This window comes from Sinohyriopsis cumingii, chromosome 11 (assembly GCF_028554795.1).
Source record: "Sinohyriopsis cumingii isolate HCF-2022 chromosome 11, ASM2855479v2, whole genome shotgun sequence".
In the NCBI taxonomy this organism is placed as follows: Eukaryota; Metazoa; Mollusca; class Bivalvia; order Unionida; family Unionidae; genus Sinohyriopsis; species Sinohyriopsis cumingii.
In genome coordinates, this window is record NC_142971.1 from 88,968,653 (window position 1) to 88,989,312 (window position 20,660).

At 36.2% G+C, this 20,660-nt stretch overlaps 1 protein-coding gene across 1 annotated transcript in view; it reads right to left on the reverse strand.

The window, feature by feature from the left end:
• Positions 1-1,317: 1,317 nt before the first annotated feature.
• LOC149788943 (uncharacterized) overlaps positions 1,318-20,660 on the reverse strand; it is a 60,118-nt gene continuing 40,775 nt past the window's right edge. Inside the window, exon 4 of the mRNA XM_089975086.1 lies at positions 1,318-4,786. Coding sequence (XP_089831212.1) covers positions 4,563-4,786 — 224 coding nt within the window. The 3' untranslated portion in view covers positions 1,318-4,562. The remainder of the gene's footprint in view (positions 4,787-20,660) is intronic.

Consider the following 20,660-nt stretch of genomic DNA (forward strand, 5'->3'; position numbering starts at 1 on the left):
TTAGGGTTTATGTTACTTATATGTTGCATATTATGTTTTGGCGCTTAAAAAGATTGCTATTTTTTTAATGTACTCTGTTATAATAGTTTGTAACAACTCTTGACAACACACTTGTCCTATGGAAAATGTGTAAATAAATATACATTATCCATTGATGCCGAAATTACTCGTTTCGTGTTGAACTCGTTAAGTATTCTCTCACCTCCTTAAAAACTGGTGAAATCAATGCAATGTATCACTTTGCCATTATTTATGTTATGCACTATAAATCAAGTGTTGTACTTGGTTATAATTATTAGGGTTTATGTTACTTATATGTTGCATATTTTGTTTTGGCGCTTAAAAAAGATTGCCATTTAATAATTAAAAAAAGGTACTCTGTTATGATAGTTTGTAACAACTCTTGACAACACACTTGTCCTATCGAAAATGTGTAAATAAATATACTCGTTAAGTATTCTCTCACCTCCTTAAAAACTGGTGAAATCATTGCAATGTATCACTTTGCTATTATTTATGTTATGCACAATAAATCAATATTTGTGTTGTACTTGGTTATATATCGTCATGTCTTAGTTGCCTAGTAACGAGTATCATTTTCAAAATAATACCAATATTGCTGCTCTGGTGATTCTCAATTTCGTGTTAAAAAGAAAACAATCATTGATTGTCGCCTCATTTTTTAATTTTCATTTGTAATAGTTTCTTATATAGATGCGAGAAGATTAAATGCAAAGAGTCGATGATATCATTAACATTATTTTCAAACTGGTTTAGAGCAACATAACAGTCGTAGAACCCGACAGAGTTACAGTTTCCGTTATGTTGAACTCTGCTTATGACTGTTACTTAATGAGAGCTTAATTTGAAAAAAAATATAAAATTTAAAATAAACTCCCATAATCAACTTACAGTGAATCAGTATCATGATAAATTAGTGCATGCTACAAAAAATAGAGAAAAAAATGAGTATTATATAAAAACATAAAACAAAAGCGTTTTAATATAAATCGTTTTTGCTTTGTTTTTTAAAAAAATGCTGAAACAGTAATGTTTATAAAAATGTTAATGACAATATGGTAAACAAGGCAGCTGTTTTATATATTTGTGTGATGTTTAACAGCACCGGAACACACGCTGGCTGGTAGTGGCTAGGAAATTAAGGTAAATTACTTTGAACTAGGATATCCTGTCCTTGCGGACCCGATGGCATGATTCGAACCCACACCCTTTCAACCGCGAATGCGGCATCGTAACAACCGAGCCTACGCGGCGCCTCCAAGGGAAGTAATAAAAACAGGACGTTTTGTGGTAATATAAAGTTTAAAGCAGTTTAATATTACATGCAATAATCAGAAATAGATCAGTAATAAATATTCAATAAGCATTGTGCTCTTGAGCTGCTTTATAGCAAGACATTTTTACTTCTAACCTTGGTTCTTTCAAGACAGCAAAATAAACTGTTTTTAAATTATCATCACATCTTTCATGCGTGTTAAAACATTATTTAACTGGTGCTGGAATTCACTGAATTGATCACTATGAGGTATTTAGCTGAACTAAAGCATGACGTGAGCTGCAAATACCGACAAAAGTAAGTCTTAAAATTGATTGTAAACGATCAAGCTGGCCTTCCCATAATACCCACCGCATGCAGTTGATTGTGTTTGTTTTGACTAGTGCATTGTCTTGATTGGATTGTTTTCCTTGAATAGTATTCAGACAGGAACAGTCAGAAATTTAAAACCAATTCATACTGTAATTAGAATACTGTATAGTTATAAATAAAAAAATCAGTAGCAGCATACGATAATTTTAACCGATTAATATATTATCAGTATAGAGGCAACATGCAAAGAATTACTAAGTGAAAATCATTGATCCTGCATGAACTAAAGTAACTTCAAGATAAAGGACCTAGACTGGTATACGTCATATTAGAATGTAAAAAATAACGGTTGCAATTTTGTTAAAGATTAATTTACTCTTTGCGCATGCCCCACGCTATCTTAAGTTGCAAGTAAAGTCAGCCAATGCGCCTCTTTACAAAGCACGTTCTTTGCCTCATGAAGCGTTTTTCTTTTGCCAAGATGCTGCATAGCGTGCCCCAAGTTGAACAGGAAAAGATTTGTTGCTTTTAACGCATACATTGACAACTATCTGTCACTTGTGATTCTAATACCAGGCATGTCAGGAAACGCTTGAAATAAATTAGTCTTCGTGATTGTTCTCTTGTACGAACCAAAAAACTGAATTCTCCAATAAGTCTCATCCTCATAAAACTACGAAAAGTTTCTTATTTAATTTTGTTTTCTTCCACCTATATAAATACAGCTTATAATTTGGCCAGACGTGATATGAATTGCATCTGTTATAATTAAAGATAAAAAAAGAGAGATGAGCAACCTGTAATGTATCTGACTGCATTCTACTAACACATATCTCATAAAACATAAATAGCTGTATTATCTTGATCACATTGATATATAAACAGATAGGAACTAAAATTATCGATACATTTTTCTTTTCTCCAAGATTCTAACCATGTGCACAATTGCTGCCCCGCTTTGTTCACTCATATATTAACTTTTGTTTAGTTGAAGACAATGGATTGTTTTCACAGACGTCACTATTGAGTACGCAAGTGCCCACAATGCAACGCGCGCGCACCTTGCGCCGCCATCTTGAGTCCCTAACAAATCTTTGTCAACATTAGTCATCATGTATATTCAAGATATTAATCTGATTTAACTGTCGACAAGGACATTTACTTCATGGAAAGGATACATAGATTATACTTGAAATTAATTGCCCTAGAGCATGAAAATAAAAATAAAGCTGGAAGTTCCCTTGATTATATTGAAAGACAGAATAGTGAAGTTGAACCATAATCGTGCACCGCTCCGGTGACCTAGTGGTTAGAGCGTCCGCCTTGGATGCGCGAGGTCGTGGGTTCGATCCCCGGTCGAGTCATACCAAAGACTTACAAAAACGGTACTAACAGCTGCCTCGCTTGGCGCTCAGCATTAAGAGGTTAGTGTTAGGACTGGTCGGCCCGGTGTCAGGATAATGTGACTGGGTGGGACATCATGCTACATGTCTACGGCATGATGCCCCAGTGCTAGACATCACTATAAACTGCCACATTGCAGATATCGTAGCGATATGACTTAAAAATTGTTAAAGCTACGTTAAAAATCCAAATCACAACACCATAATCGTGCAAATTGCTATCAAATAGAAATGTTTTTTTTTTAACAGACAATACTGACATTTTTAAAGCGTTTCGTATCATATCCCTAATCTTGAAAGAGTATTTGCTGACAATGATTTTAGGGATTCAATATCAGTTACGAATTAAAATTTCATAGCATGTGTTTTATGCCAGAACATGTATGTACAAATTCTTTTCGCGTCAACAAGTGTTTGTGCCAAAGACTGTTGACAAAACACTTTAATTAGTATGGTCAGATATTGTATTTGTGGTGGAAATGTTCAAACGAAACACGTGCCTAACGGAACATGACTTTGTGTCGAATGTCAAAACGAAGTATTCCTGAAATGCTTTTAGAAATATGAAATTATATATTAAAAATTAGCTTTTTAACTTGAACGATAACCAATTGATTAATTTCAGCCCATGAAAATTGAAAATCATTACATGTTTTTACTTGTTTGTGTACCCATTTGTGTACGCGTTTGTTTATTGATCGATCTAATGTGTTTATGAAAGAATAACAAAGATGGTTGAAATTAAAATGTTTTACTTGAAGAAAAAAGGTTGAAACGTCACGCATTCGGTCTCGTGCGGTTGACAGGAACAACAGAATGCGATGTATTATTATATTCTTACACACAAAATGAGACGTGTCTTCGTAATTATGCAGGAAGAACAATGTTATTAGGTGTCGGTTTGCGGGGCTAAGGACTCAACATGGCGGATGTGGAAGTACACACGTTTTGTGACGTCACGTGAAAACAACGGATTGTACTTAATGCAAAGTGCGGAATCTTAAGCTAAATCATTATAAGTGTAGCCATGAGAAATAAAAATGAATTTGTAAGACATTAGCTAGCAAAATACTGAATCAAATAACGACTGTTATCATTTTGGCAAAATATTCTTTGAGGAAAAGTTTATATCCTATACCTACACAACACACAGCTGCAACGCACAAACGTTTCCGAAGTTTTGTTAATGAATTTACTTACTTTTCCAACAATCCTGCCCAATGTAAATGAATCTAAAATGGGGGCTGGGGTTGGCACGATATAAGAATAAAGAGTCAAACTGAAATACAATCTGCCCTGTTTATAACATGGCTAGTCAAATTGTAATGCAGTCTGCCCTGTTTATAGCATGGCTAGTCAAATTGTAATCCAGTCTGCCCCTGTTTGACACACGTTTTAGATAATGAGAATAGTTGCAGAACAGTGCTGCCGCACAATACATTATGAATTTCTTGTAGAGCGGTGATAATTACTATTTTATTGTCCTTATATTAAGTACCATTACAAAACAATTACAGAAAATTGTATTTTCCCCCTCTTTCAAAAGTCGATTACTTCCTGGCAACGTTTTCGTAGGATGGTTGTGGGGCACCATGCGGATTGTTCATTGATAGTGGGGCACCATACGGGTTGTTCATAGCCGCATTACTGGGCAAATAACCTCCAGCCATTTGCGGAAATGTCGGGTAGGATGGAGCATACATTCCCGGAGATAGGTGGGTCATCGGCATTTGAGTTTCATTCGTCGATGTTGTCGTTGATGTCACGGAAAACGCTACAACAATAGCGAAGACGCAACAGCAATGAAAATGCATTTTCATATTCAATAACGGACTAAATTAGTAGAAATAAACATGTATGTAGACAAGTTGTCAAAATAATTAAAGATCAGCATCAAAAGATATACTTCATTTAAGAAAGCGTTTACAGTTTATATGGTTATTTTATCAAGAAACAATGACAAACAATACAATTCATTCATTAATTAGAACTTGAATTGCCTTTTTGTGACGTGCAAAATAAACACGTTTTCAATATAATGTAATACTATTAGGTGAAAACCGAAACATACCTTTGATGAACATTTCTGTTCCATAATAAAAGCTTATTATACAGAATATAAAGTTGCACAGCTTTGCCGCTGACGCAATATTTTTTCCTTGACAGTTCCTAAAAATCATTCTACTCCGTTCTCAAACGATTAGAATGTTCAGCATCAGCATCAGGCCTCAATGTAAATTATGATAAAATCAAACAATACGGGTAGGAGGTATAAAAAAATTTCAAAAAAATCGGAAGATTGGTATGATTGGTATGATCAGGCTTGCAGGACATTAATTGGAGAAGGGACGATCTTAATTTTTAACATTATTTGAATTAAAAGAGAGAATCCAACGGGTATAATTGTTTCAAAAAATATATGAAAAGGTTGGAGAATGTATGGAGAATTTAAAGAACTATATTCAAGCACTGAAATCATCCTGGATTAGAAGAATATTTCTTTTTTTAAATTGCTTGTATGATATGTTTATAAAACTGCTTCGGGAAATGAAACAGATATTGGGAAGGAGTACTCGAAGAAACTAAGAACAATACAAAAAATATATGTGTTCCTTTTTGGAAAGATTTATTAAGTGCTCGGATAACATTTTACAAAAATAAAAAATTAATTGATTTTCTGGAAGAACGGTTAAACCTGCCTATTTGGGAAATGAAAAGAAATTACGATGTCAACCCAAACATGTAATCTGTTTCCTGGCATGCAAGATTGGTGACTCTCAAAGTGTTGGTGAATTCTATGATTGATTAAATGAATGAATAATCACAAGAGTCACATTCGCAACAAAATCAACGGGAACTATCCAACCACCATAATCTGACTGGGCAATTGGTCGTTTCCGTCGAGATTCTACCGACTGAATCTAACCCGGGGTGGACCCATGTAGAACGCACACTTGAGGAACGATAATGTCATCATCCATACACAATTTCTGTCATAATGTTTACCCCAGTAATTCTTCACATTATTAATTATTTTTAGTAGTATCCCGCTACAACATTCTCATTAGATATTTCCTTTACTACTGGTGGCCCGGGGTGATCAAAAGCGCTCGCCTTAATTACAGATTATTTGCATGTCACCTCCGTTGGCTTGTTTTCGAGCCTCGGTTCGACCAAAGTGGATACGTGAGAAAGTTCGTCTGTATGTTCAAGTGTGTCACTGGTTTATCCCAAGGTCAAATCACCACCAAATATAGTGGCTGTTATGTATAGCCTATCTTGTGGTTAAAAACGGCGTCAAATCTCGCAAAACAAAACCAAATTCTTAACTAACTCAGAGCATAACTTTACCGGGACATAATTTCTTTAGTACGAATTGTAGATGACTTATATGTTTGTCAGGTAAACTTTCCGTCCGTTGTCCCATGTCCAGAACAGAGTAAAAACATACTGGTTCTCTGTGAGTTAGAGACGATCTTACTTCACTACTTTTGATTTTTTCAGAACTGTGTTGGTCAAACGAAAACGCACATATGTGTGTATTTGACCCATTTGAGGTAACTTTCAATTATTATTCTTTCATTCTTCCATTATCTAATTTTGATTTGTGGATTGTCCGTGCCATTCAAACATGCAAGAGTACGCATATTCTCGGGATACAGCTTTCAGCTATTGTGTAAAGCTTGTGTGCATGTGATTTGTATCTGCAGCAAAGAAAACAGACACGAATGATTCATTTAAATAGACAAGCCATGAGACTCAGGAGGACAACCTAAATGAACACACAAAGCAGCAGAGAGGGTGAACAGACCACTTAAGGGAGTGGTCACCCTTGTGTTTGGACCAAAAAAAATAGTGACCACTCATAGAGGTCAATACCACGTCTACGATTATTGTTTGTCCCAAACAGAATTGTAGACGAACCCTCTCTGCTGCTATCCATGTTGTGAAGAAATTTTAAGTTTGATGAATATTTTTCTTTTCATCTTCATCTGTTTCATCTTCATCTGTTTCATCTTTATTTGTTCTATGTTTCAAGTAATATTCAAGTTCTGATGGTGGTTTTTCTATTTTTGGATTTATGTTCTTTCTGTGTTTATAATATATCATCAAACTTCTGTATCGATCTCCGCCGCAATTTTTGCAAATCTGATATAATCCTCTAACGCCGTTGTTACATCCAACACATCTTCGTGAACCAGCATGAGGGTTTTTCTTTATAAGATAATTATGTTTTTTACAATATTCTCCACGACATTTTTATCACATTTGTTAGTGGTTCCTTGACGCAGCCACGTACAATTGTTCATTATATGAATGATATCAGTTTAATTTAATCATCACCCCTTCTGCTGTTATAATAATTAAATCATTATGTTATAATAAAATGGTACATCCGGAATCTCATACTGCAAGGATAGCTCGAGAACGATTAGAAGCAATTAAAAAATTTCTTCCTGTTAGAGATTCATTTAGAAAAAATCTACAAGCGCAGCAAGAAGCTCAAGTTGAGTACGAAGAAGAAACTAAAAAACTGTTTAAGCCCGTCACTGCAGCTACTGAAAAAGTTACAACAGTCATCAAAGAAGATCTTCTTCCGGTATCAAAACAAACTGCGGCGCAGACTGAAAAAATAGCAAGAAGAACTAAACAGACAAAAAAGATTTTACGAGATCTTCCAACTGATATAGCTGCAGCTCAACCTCCACCTGTCGGTGAAGAAATACTTGAAGGTATTGGAAAACTTCGTACTGAAGTCGCCGACGTGAGAAAAAAACATGCATCTGAATCCAAACCAGTAGGAGAAAACTTAGAATTGATTGCAAGATTTAACGAAGGAATTGTTGAAGATATTAGAAATACTGAAAAAGAAAAATTACCTGAAATGATATTATTTGGTATATTTAATAAATCTAGTATTTTAAAACCACGTCATGAAAAAGTAAATGATGATAATTTTATTAAATGGATATATCGCGTATATTACAACAAAAAACAAGCTAGAGGTCCAGAATACGAAAGTCTTCATGAAGAAGTAAAAAGACTTTATAAAGAGAGAATGAAACAACTAAAACAAGAACAACTCTCTCAGTATCAACTTCCTCCACCTCTGCAACAGATAGAACAACAACAGTCTTCTCCACCTCCGCAACAGATAGAACAACAACAGTCTTCTTTGCCGAAACTTAAAAAGAAGTATCTTAAAAAAGCAAAAAGATTCTTATCTAAAGACACAGAGACAACAGAAGAAAGAGATCCTGACGATGATCCTCCTGGCGCTGTAGGAAGTGGTTTTTTGACTGCATCAGGAGAAAATAATTTTGTTTGTCCTGATAATATCCTCAATGACGTCTCACGGTTAGAGGTTCTTATAGGGGGGAAACGTGCAGGAAATAACTCAACAGAAATAACCAATGAAGCAGCTGATATTTGCCGGCGACTATTTCAAGGTGGTATCATGGATATCGGCGTTTACCGAGAACTTATTGATGAGCTCGTTGATGATTAGTCACCGCGATTAGATAAATAGTAAATAAAATAAGATGATCATATATAATAATCATCGTAAATCCGTACAGGTCAGAGCGGTAAACTCACGATTACCAATCTATAGGGTTATTTACGGAGATGGACTTGGTGATGTCATTCGGGGATTATTCACAAGGATAGCTCCAAAAGCAGCACCTATTGCAAAACAATTATCGATGAAAGCTATCGATATTGTTCGTGAAAAAGCTCCTGGAGCAATTGTCAATGTTGCTGGTAAGGCGTTCTCGGCGATCAAAGATAGACTAGCACGATTATTGCGACGAAAACGACAACCACCAGTGAAACTGGCAAGTACTGATATTATGCCCGCAGACGTAAGTAAAATAATAAATCAAGCTGCAAATCAAAAACTAGCAGCGTTAGCAGATCAGGGACTCGGTGAATCGGGAAATAATATCTCAAGTTTGATATCCGGAAGTGGAACTTCCCGAGGTGGAATTTTCCGAACGCGGTAATCAACGTGTTAGACGAAATAATTATAATAAAATGTTCAAGCGCGTATCCGACACAGCATTTGACATGGAAGCACCTGTCCTTAAAGATGAATCGGTACGTGATTATCAGTTTTTTCTTATGACGCACGAGTACCAGATCAACGTGGAAGAATTGAACTACAAGTTCATGACACAAGTAGATACTTTTTACCCGCTGAGGCCTTTATTGAGGTAGAAGGTACAATTATAAAAACGGATGATACTAATTACGCAGATGCAGTAAAAGTTGGTTTTGTCAACAACGGGATCATGGCATTATTTGATAGTGCCACGTATATGATTGATGGAAAAAATATTGAATCGATTGAGAAAGATGTAGACCTTGCTACAACAATAATTGGTCTAGCAAGATATTCTGATGATTATACAAGATCAGTAGGTCCCACAATGATGTTTGTGAAAGATAACTCCGATCACCCTGAAAGCAATCCGTATAATATAAGACGACCAAGAAACGATACCGATACCGCTGATGCTGCTGTGTGGCCAGTGGTTCTTGGTGCTAACCCAAATTTCAACTTGGAATTTGCAACGCGTAGAAATATGTTGTCAGGAGACAATAGAGGTTTTTCATGTACAATTCCACTATCGCACATTTTTGGATTTTGTAGGAATGTTAAAAGGGTTATTTTTGGAGCTAGACACACGGTTGTTCTTGTAAGAAAAGTTAATGATAACGACGCTCTGTGGAGACCTGTTGGTGATGCTGGTAAAGTAATATTATCGAAACTTTCACTGTGGATGCCGGTAATGACTCCAACGATCGCAGAAGAACAAAAATTGATTTCTTTCATGGACACAGGTGGTAAATCCTTGTTGTCATGGTTGATAACAAGCACAGATAGTATGCAAACTAACGTTAACGGTCAGTTTACATGGCATATAGCATCACAACAAGGTGTTTCTGCACCACGGCATATTTTTATTGCGTTTCAGGAAACTAATCGTTTAAACTCACAAACTCACTCTCATATGATATTTAACCAACTAGGTCTCACAAATATTTCCTTACGGATAAACGGACAACAAGAACCAACAGAAAATATACAACTAAATTATGCACAAAATCATGTAGGACGTGCATATCATCGTTTGATGTCATTTATGGGACATGATCAAAATGTAGATACTGGGTTGCAAATATCACAATATGATTTCAGAACCTTGTATCCGATTTATTATTTCTCACTGGAACATCTTGATCTATCAAAACAATCTGTCGTTGATATACATCTTAAAGCTTGAAGGTGGTAGTGGTCGAATGAGAGTCGTTGATGCACCAGTGGAAAATCTTTAATCGTGTTATTTAAAAACACGAGTATTATCATAAAATGCCATATCAACACGTTAGTGTCAGTCTGACTCACGGTCAGATTAAAAACCTTCAATCAAATTCAGCAAAAAACTGCGGAATGAAAATATCACTAAAGCGTGATCAGATCACGGGTGGTCAAAATAAACTATCATTATCAGAACGCCAGCTTAAACATTTCAACGACGCTAAATAATCAAAAACAGGCGTCAAACTCAATCTCTCTGCGGGTGCGGTTAAAGACTCAATTAAAACAGGCGGTATATTTCCACTTCTTGCGGCTATTCCAGCGTTAATAGCGGCTGCCGCGCCAGCCGTAGCAAAAGCAGCCGCGTTAGGTGCTGTTGGAACAGCTGCTGGAATGGCTCTAAAGAAAGCAACAGGGCAAGGATACAAAAAAAAGGGACGCGGCTTAAGATTGCCAGGATCTCGTTGGGGAAGAGGCCTGAGGCTTCCACGTTAGACGTTCCAGCATCAAATTTTGATTTACTTGATGCCGCTAAACGATTAAAAATAAAAGCCTTTAGAGGTGTTTTCATGCGAGATCAATTACCAAAACAACCAAACAAACTCGAAACAGGTATTATTAATCTCGACGAACGTTCCGGACCTGGTACTCATTGGGTATCATACGCGGTTGATCTACGTGGAATCGTTTATTTTGATTCATACGGGTTAGCTCCGCCTGTTGAATTTATCAAGCATGTTGCACCACTTCACGCAAGAACCAAAGTTTGGTATTCAACGCTACCCACACAAACAATGACAGATCCGCCAATATGCGGTCGTGAAGTAATTAATGTACTCGACGCTATATCAAAATCATCCAGGCCGCCACATAAAGTTGTGCATGATTATACAAGTAACCGATTCGTTGCGCGTAAAGCGTTTTAAACAACAGGTCTTATTATAATGGTTGATATTTACGGAAGATCTTCTTCACGTGTTAAGAAAAAGCCCGGCGACGTTGATCTATCGAAGTACGCGACTAAGGATGACCTCGCTGATATTATGAACCTGGCTGGAGTTGATCCAGATGAGGTTGTTATTTTTCAAGATCGACATGGTAAACTAAAAACGAGCAATATCAGATGGAATGATATAGTTCGACGAGTACTTGGTGCAGTTACGGATAATATACCCGTGTTTACTGACAGCGGCAAAATCAGGGATTCAAGTATATCGTTTACAACCATCAGAAATCAAATTACGGCAGCTGCTGCTAATCGCGTAAAAAATACCGGTGACACAATGACAGGTGAACTTAGCATGAACGGAAATAAAATAGTAGTTTTGGGAGATCCAACATCCGGTGAAGATGCTGCAACAAAAAATTATGTTGACACCGTAGACGGTAAATTATCCACGTTGCGAGCCGAGTATGATGTTCACGTAGGCGCTTTTGGAAGATTTCGAAGAAATTTTCAAAAAACCGACGAATCCACAGATAAATTCTTCGGCACTCCGCACGCCGTTGACATGAAACTCGTTGATATCAAAACTAACCTAGACACGATCAAACAAACACAGCAAAACATCGTGGCGGGAATTCCTGAAATCGTTAATAAAACCAGTCTGATTAAAATCCCAGCCGGAATAACTTCCGGGCATATCACAAACATCGTATGCACGGTATCATCGGGATTTGCAACATGGTCGCAGCAAAATAATACTATCAAATATACCGCAACAGTCACTGGCGTGTACAGGCTGTCTGTGTTTAGTGCTGCAAAATTTGAAATATTTACAACGTTTCCATGGCGTCATTCCACCGACAGGTTTTCCGGGGTTGTATCTGTTATATTAAATAACGGAACCGAGGAAATATTTATTCTGGAAGCAGCTGATAAGAAATTAACCGCAACATCCTTCTGGTGGTGTTTGGAATTTGTAGCTGAAACACCTCAATTGGTTACGGCATAAAATATAATGAGTGCTATCGACGTTCAAGGATTTAGGTACAATCAAGCGCGTGAATGGCAGGCAGCGTTGAAAGATCGAGTCGAACAATATACAGTAAAAATAAAAAAGTATCAACGACGATTAGTTATCATCGACGTTGTTGTTTATTCGGTATCCGCTGTTGTTGCAGGAAGCGGAATAATATTATCCGCGGTAACAATGATGGCACCAGTAGCTGTGACTATTTGTGTTTGTGCAACTACGACAATTGCAGGTGTGCTTAATATCGTTGCAAAAAAAAATATGTACTTGCACGAATGAAAAATTATCCGATTACAAGATAAAATTACACATAGCAACTGTTGCATACACGAGGTTATCCTCGTTGTTATCAGCGAGTCTCAATGATGGAATTATATCCGATTTTGAGTTTTCAATGATGATCAGCGTATACAATTGCGCTGGTATTAAAGATACAAGTATTAATAATGACAGAATTACTCCAGCAGATCGTGACCAACACAACTCCACCAAAGATAACGATGATCTCGCTAAGCTCGATTAATCCTGAATTTAACATCAATTTTCCAACAGCAATTCGCGCGAATGAAATTGCACTAGCACAATTACGAGTATATTACAGCTGGCCAAACATCAGATCGAGATCATTTAATGGTACACCAGCAAATAATTCGCTTGTATTTGCTGATAAAAACAAACCCGATGGAACACCTGACTGGGTTGTTGTTGGAATACCAACTGGTAGTTATGAGGTCGAACAAATCAATGATGAATTTGCTCGTAGAATAAAATCAATAACAGGAAAAGAAGCAAAAATATCGATTAATGTTCATGAGCCGACGCTGTCCTCGACGATTGAAATAAACTCTCCTGATTACGTCGTTGATATTTATCAGTCCACGATAAGATCCGTACTAGGATGGCCTGAAATATCACCACCGATAACACAGACACCACCAGAACCGAAAAAGTCTGATTATGTCACGAATAGGCAATCATATCATGAAATTAATCCATCATACCGGGAACGACTACGTAATTTAAAAAATAAATCACTGTTTAGCTTACTTGTCCTTGTCGGTGGTACTGAGGCATGGACTTTTAAAAATCCCAGGGAAACAACTACTTTGGGTATTCGTCAAAGTAATATTATTGAATATTTTCAGGAAATCAATCAAGAATGTAAAAAACAACTAGATCAACTAAATCAATATTTTAACGAACATATTTTTGACATATCAGCGTCATCACGTCAAAAAATCATCACGCGTGTGGAAATATTAAATCAGCTTGTATCAGATATGGAATATTTTAATAACCGAATAATTCAAGCTATGGTTAGTTTAAAATTTTCTGAAGGATCTGGTGCAAAAAAATGGTTAGATAAATATAAATTAACAGAAGCCGATGTACCAAATTTTAAATTTCCCGGGTATAGTGTAGCTGAGTTAAGAAAATCTGTCAATGATGTCATTGATGAGTTCTTTCCTAAAATACTTGATGCATGGACAAAAATAGCCCCACCAGCAACTGTTCTCAGACATAATAATGATCCACTCGGCGGCGGTAGACACGTATCTCCGGGAATCGTTAATATAACATCGATGATCGCGGTTAATCTAGTTTGTGACGTAATCGAAGGCAGTTATCAAATAGATCTTGGAAAATCAAATCAGGCTCAACAAGGATACATCCTATACACGTTCACACCACAAGTTCCCCCTGGCGATTTGATCGTGCAAGTACCAACCAATCCTGTTTATCTACGCACACATAATCAGTATTTGTCACGAATAAATTTCAAACTCACAGACCACCTTAATCGCTTAATTGATCTACGTGGAGAAGAGCTTGTAATAAATCTGTATGTAAAATCGTAGAAAGATCCAGCACGTGAGGGTTTTTATACACTTGAAAACGCGCGTTTTCACAAAACATGGAGCAATTTAGCCACGGAAACGAGGATTTCTTATTAACACAATGAACTCCGTCGAGAGAGATCTGTAGCAGAGCCAGGCACATTCCTGCATTAAAGTCGATCAACTTAAAAAAATAATATTCCAGAATGAATAAAATAAGGAGCGGATTAAGAAATATTTTATTTCATCAGAAATATTTTTTTCTGAATTTCAGTGAAAAATCAACAAATTTCGTGTTTTTGATGGGTATTTTAGTCGATTTGTCAGGGAAAATTTGTCAAATTACAGTTTTTCATCAGGTCAAACCTCAAGCGGTTCTCTAATTGATTTATCGATAAATCGTCAAAAACCCTCATGTTTTTCGAAAACTACCAGAAAAATTAACAAAAATCGCATGAAAAGTCTCATTTTTTGAGCTAATTTTACTGATTTTTGACGATTTATCGATAAATCAATTAGAGAACCGCTTGAGGTTTGACCCGAATGATAATGGAAAATTCATCAATTTTCACTGACAAATGTTGAAATATTTTATTTTTTTTCTGAAAATTTGATCATTTTACATAAATCTGAGTACCAACTAACCCATCAATTTCAGAAATAAATAATAATTCAGAAATAAAATAATAATTCAGAAAAAATAAAATAATTCAGAAAAAATAAAATAAATAATAAATCTGACCACCAACTAACCTATCAAAATTACGAAATTGATCATTTTACATAAATCCAAGTACCAACTAACCCATCAAAATTACAAAATTGATTGGTTTGCATGATTCAGAGTACCAACTAACCCATCAAAATTACAAAATTGATTGGTTTGCATGATTCAGAGTACCAACTAACCCATCAATTTCAGAATAAATAAAATAATAATTCAGAAATAAAATAATAATTCAGAAATAAATAATAAATCTGAGTACCAACTCACCCATCAGAGTTATAAATTGCATAAATCTGAGCACCAACTCACCCATCAAAATTGCATAAATCTAAGTACCAACTAACCCATCAAAGATCTCAGTCATCTTCATCGGAATTATTAATTTGAACGGGGTTACTCGCTAACATAATTTTTCTTAATTGTCTTATGCGAGTACTAATCGTTTTCTTTGCCTCGTACTCGCGGGATAACAGCGATCTAATTTTTTCCACTGCGGCAGAGAGAGGAACGAACTCCTTCACCTGATTATCTTCTACGGTAGCTAGCGACTGAAACATAGCTGCCTGAATCCGTTTCATGAGCTTATATTCAGATGATAGTGTGTGTATTCCTTGGTTTTTACGTTCTTGTAAAATCTCAAAATCAGAAACTATTTTTTCAGGATTTAGTTCATTAGATATATTAATTTCATCTTTTTCCAATTTTTTAATAGCAACAATTACATCACTGATATTTTCGTAGTTCATTATTTAGCATACATATATTTAAAATAAAAAAATTATCCCTATAGAGAACCCCTAGCGAGTGTTTAGCGAGTTCGTCGGGATGTTTCAAGGACAGCACAAACATATATTATGAAATGAATGAAAGACAGTACAGCCAAGAACTCATAGCTTGCCATCGCATTCTATCAAGTTCACCAGGCACATGAAATATTCCTTCTACGAGAGCTTCTAACCCGTCAAACAACGGTCTAGAGGCCCAAGAAGGGGGGACGGCACAAACATATATTATGAATGAACCTCTATTCGAGTCTTTTAGCAGGTTCAGTAAATATGTAATGAGATGTAATGAATGAATGAATGTAATGAATGAAATGAATGTAATGAATGAATGAATGTAATGAATGAATGAATGAAATGAATGAATGAATGAAATGAATGAATGAGGCCATTTTCTCCGCTCAATAGAACCACCTACCCCGATAATCAACCCGTAGGTAATACAAAACATGTATTAACCACCGGTGGTATGTGGTTTGGATGGTTTTTGAGAGCGGAGAGAGGCTGGCGGTGCCCCAATTAATTATAAAAATCGCTAATATGCGTAACCACCCGACCAATTGTCAGTCATGGGATTCGATCCTGGACCGCGAGCGTCACAGTCCAATTCGATACGGATTGAGCTATCAAATCTTATTACAAACATATGTTTCGGAAGTTAATATATAGCTACAGCATTTCTGAATTAAAACAGCGGAATAGTTTCTACATTAAAATGACGGTTTCTGAATATATCTGTGTTATAACAGCGGTTTCTGAATATAACAGTGTTTTTCGTAACAGACTGCAAATATAAACCTGCGTGCGGTATGAATCAACTGCAAATCGATTTGTGCATAACAATGGTTTGTAAATGCAGCATATAGAGCTACGTGCGGATCAATAACAACGGTCAAGTTACCTCAGTTTCTCGCTATGTTGTATGATGGGAAATTTCTATTTTGTAAGTTAGAAACCATAAATATACTTCTACGAGTAATTAATTACGACGTAAATGGTTAATCTGACCATAAAAATCGGAAATTTACGAAGAAAACTATATATTACAAGGTAATCTCCCTTTGCATAATTAAAAATTCAGTAGTATAAGGGGGACATACAGCGACTAATATAATTCGAGGTGGTTAAATATAATTCGAGGAGGTGATGATAGTTAACAATATTGAAAGGTGATTTTCTGTTTATATACTTTTGAGAAAGTAGATTTGGTTATATTTTCTGCGACGTATTTTACCAAACGCGAGTTAATATCAAAATATTTCGCAGCCGCGTTCATAGACTGAAATGTAATTTCTTCACCGGTTTCTATGTTTGTAGACTTTACTACCCTTCTAGAAACTGTCTTACATCTTCCAGTATTACCACGTGCAGAGTTCACGCCTTGCGTGACAACACGAAGGTTGGATAAGGAGTTGTTCTGAGGATCCCCGTCAAGATGGTCAATAACAAAACCATCTTCGATCAATCCGTTATGACACTCATACGTAAATCTATGACACAGATAATGTTTCTTTCCTCCAGCGTTGAACATTAGATAACCAACATTAGTAATATAACCAACCGGTCTCTTCAACCTGCAATTTCTAATCATTCCGTTACGATTTGATTCGTAATTTGTTATTGTGGGATGTGGGACAAATTTATTTTGCTCCATTATAATAATATTATTTGTTTAAATCATTGTTTGTCTGAAAACTTAGTTAGATAATCCTCCACGGATTTTATAGCGTTTTCACTATTATTATTTTTTTTGTCATAATATCTTTTAAGTTCTCTGAACCGTTTCCCCCCGCACTTTCCACATAATCCTGTTTTTCCTCGCACTCCAATACCACACCGCATACATGGTATTGGTCCTAGACTTCCTCGTCGTATGCTTTGTGAGTCCATCCAACAAAATTCCTTTCTGCAGGATTTGTTGCATCGATTTACTGAGCCAATCATCAACCATTTGCATTGAGACATTGTATATATATAATTTTCTTTATTTAAATATTTGTTTTAATTATATGAATGAGTTTGAGAGATTATCCCAAACTAGGCCTGTTAAATATAAATTCAACCTCCACAGATTATCTTCTGACTTACCAGTACGAGATCTGGTTGATCCGAAAAATAAAAGTCTGATCTCGAAAATTCACGACGCCAAGAAGGAATTTTACACGGATGGTGCATCTCATACATGGTCAACGTTCAAGATTATACGCAATACTGTCACGGACGCCACAATGAATGACAAACGAGCGGCAACTATCATTAACTACATCGCTGAATACGAGGGCAATCAAAAATATTTCTTCAGAGTAAAATTTATTGTATTAACAGAAACAGGTAGTTGGATTATCCGTGATAAATATGATCCTGTCCTTGGCAATAATAAAACTGTCATATTAAGTAAAAATTCCAGACCGGGTCTACTGACGGGTATTGACAAACCATATTATGAGCGAGCGTATCCTGTAACAGCGGTTATTTATGGAATCTATGAGATAAATAAAAAAACCCAACGTTGATAAACTGGCACCCATGAAATTTTCAAGGTTAAATTGTGTAGCTGAACGAGTAATAGAACATTTTACAAACGCGATGCGTGGAAATGGATTAACTGATTTAAGGTGTGAAAAAAATAAACTCGTGGGCTGATTCAGTTAAGGATACAGGTGCTACAATAAAAGATGTTGCTGAACTAGGTAAACTATTAAAATTTCCAATAACCGTAGCGACAATAACGGGAGAAGTACTGTACGACTCGAAATATAAATCGAAAGGAGCTCCAATAAATATTATCGATCATAACGCGCATGCATGGACTAACGCAGTAACAATATTTCCACGTGATCGAACTGTTAGATTTTACTCCGGATGCATGTTTGATTTTATTAACGAAATAAGTAAAACCGATCCTGTATCGGTATGGTTATTTAAAAGTAATGAGGAAGGTGAACTTGATCAGTTTGTCAGACCAAATGGTGAAATATATCGAACAGAATCCCTCCATGACGAAATGAAAAATCTTGCGGAGATGTTTTTAGAGTGCAAGCACGCGGAAAATACTGAAAAATTACTAACTAATTGTTTTACCGTTCCATCTGTTGCGGCTCATTTTGCTAGAGAAAGAAATTCATGGAAACCAACACGATTTGATTTACTCGAGGACGTACGCGCAAGTTGCGTCGAATACGGACATGGCGGATTATGGAATACCAAATATAATTACAATGATGTTATTTCGGTTGATATGGTTGCGTGTTATCCGGGAAGTTTTCTTGGATACGGAGATTGTTCTGTGTACTTTGAAAGATTTGGTGACCCAACAAACGAGATGACGCGAGTGGCAATTAATGGACCATTACCTGAATTTGATCTGACTGGATTTGCTCGTATCGAGTCATTCGAGTTTAACGAAAATATTCACAAGATTTGTTATGTTTGGTTTGGTAGACATTTTTGTGAAAAACGTTGGGCACCTATAGTTTTGTTACGATATATGCTAGATTGTATGATACTGACATCGTTGGTGGTCAGTGAGGCGATTATATCATATCATGCACAGACGAAAGTTTGGTTGCCCATGTCAGATTCTGAAGTTATTAGCGAGTTTAAGGATGTTTCCGAAGATGATATTTCTAATAAACTCAAAACCGCAAAAGATCTCGGTAGAAAAATTATAGGTAAATTTACTCAAGGTGGTGCATATGATTATAAAAGACATCACGCACGATTAATTTTAGATGATGCCGAGTACGATTTTATAATCGCTGATACAACAGCGAGAAATATATTTGTAAATCGAGAAGGTGTTTATTTATCCGACGGAACAAAATTGGGCACGATCGTTAGTTACATAAATGACGTCTCCCCACAATATACTCATCTAAGATCTTCCATGTTGGCTTATGTTTCCATAAATTTATTATCGATGATTAATAGATTTCCCAAGACCGCAGTCAGAGTCGCAACAGACTCATTTTATATTTCAAGTAAATATTTAGAACCTGTTATGAAATTTACAAGTAATGATGAACGATGGGGTTCGTGGAGAATAAAAAAGGAACTATTACACAATTATGCAGAATCAGCAGATGTTCCAATGAGAGATTTTTATCGTAAGGGTAATAAAATATCAGAAATGTCGAAAGCACCATCGTTGAGTGATCCAATAACTAGATATAAGACAGTATATCTCAATGGACCTGGTGGATGCGGCAAAACGACTCGAGCGATTAATGTTTTTAGAAATTCAGATATTATCGTGCTGACACCCACACATAGACTCGCACGTGAGATGAAACAGCGGCAAGTACAATCGTGCACGTATCATAGTTTCTTTCGGTGGCGCGGGGATACATGGACTCCTGAACGGATGGGAGAAAAATATATACCTAAAATAATTATTTGGGATGAGATATGCACGGTCTCATTAGATACATTAAAAATGTTTCTTGATTGGTTGTTGACGAAAAATACCGCTATAATAATGTGTGGCGATCATGGTCAACCGCAGCCTTTTGTTGGACCATCTCCACATGATTGGTTAAAAAATTTCGTTGATTATTACGAAGAAATAGATGATGATCATAGAGCTCTTGATGCAAATTTGAAGGAATTAAAAAAATTAATCAGATTACAATCAAACAAAATTCAGTGTGAAATATTACGTGAAGTGATCTCAGAGACCTCAATGAGCGATTTTTTAAATTTATGGAGACCCAACGATTTGATCGTAGCAAGCAGAAAAATAATCAGAGACGATTTACAACAGCAGTTATTTCAACTACATAAAGAAAAATACTCAGAATTACCCGTACCGTTGTGTTATAGACCATCAGATACACGAAAACAGAATATTAATGTTGATATTCCAGGACCCTTGATAGAGTCAAGAAAACAGAATCTCGTATTAAATGATATTGTCGCTGTTGATATCAGTGTGGTCGAAGATGCATTACACGCTGACAAATCTCCATGGGTGTTGGGATACGCCATGACGATCCACTCGTC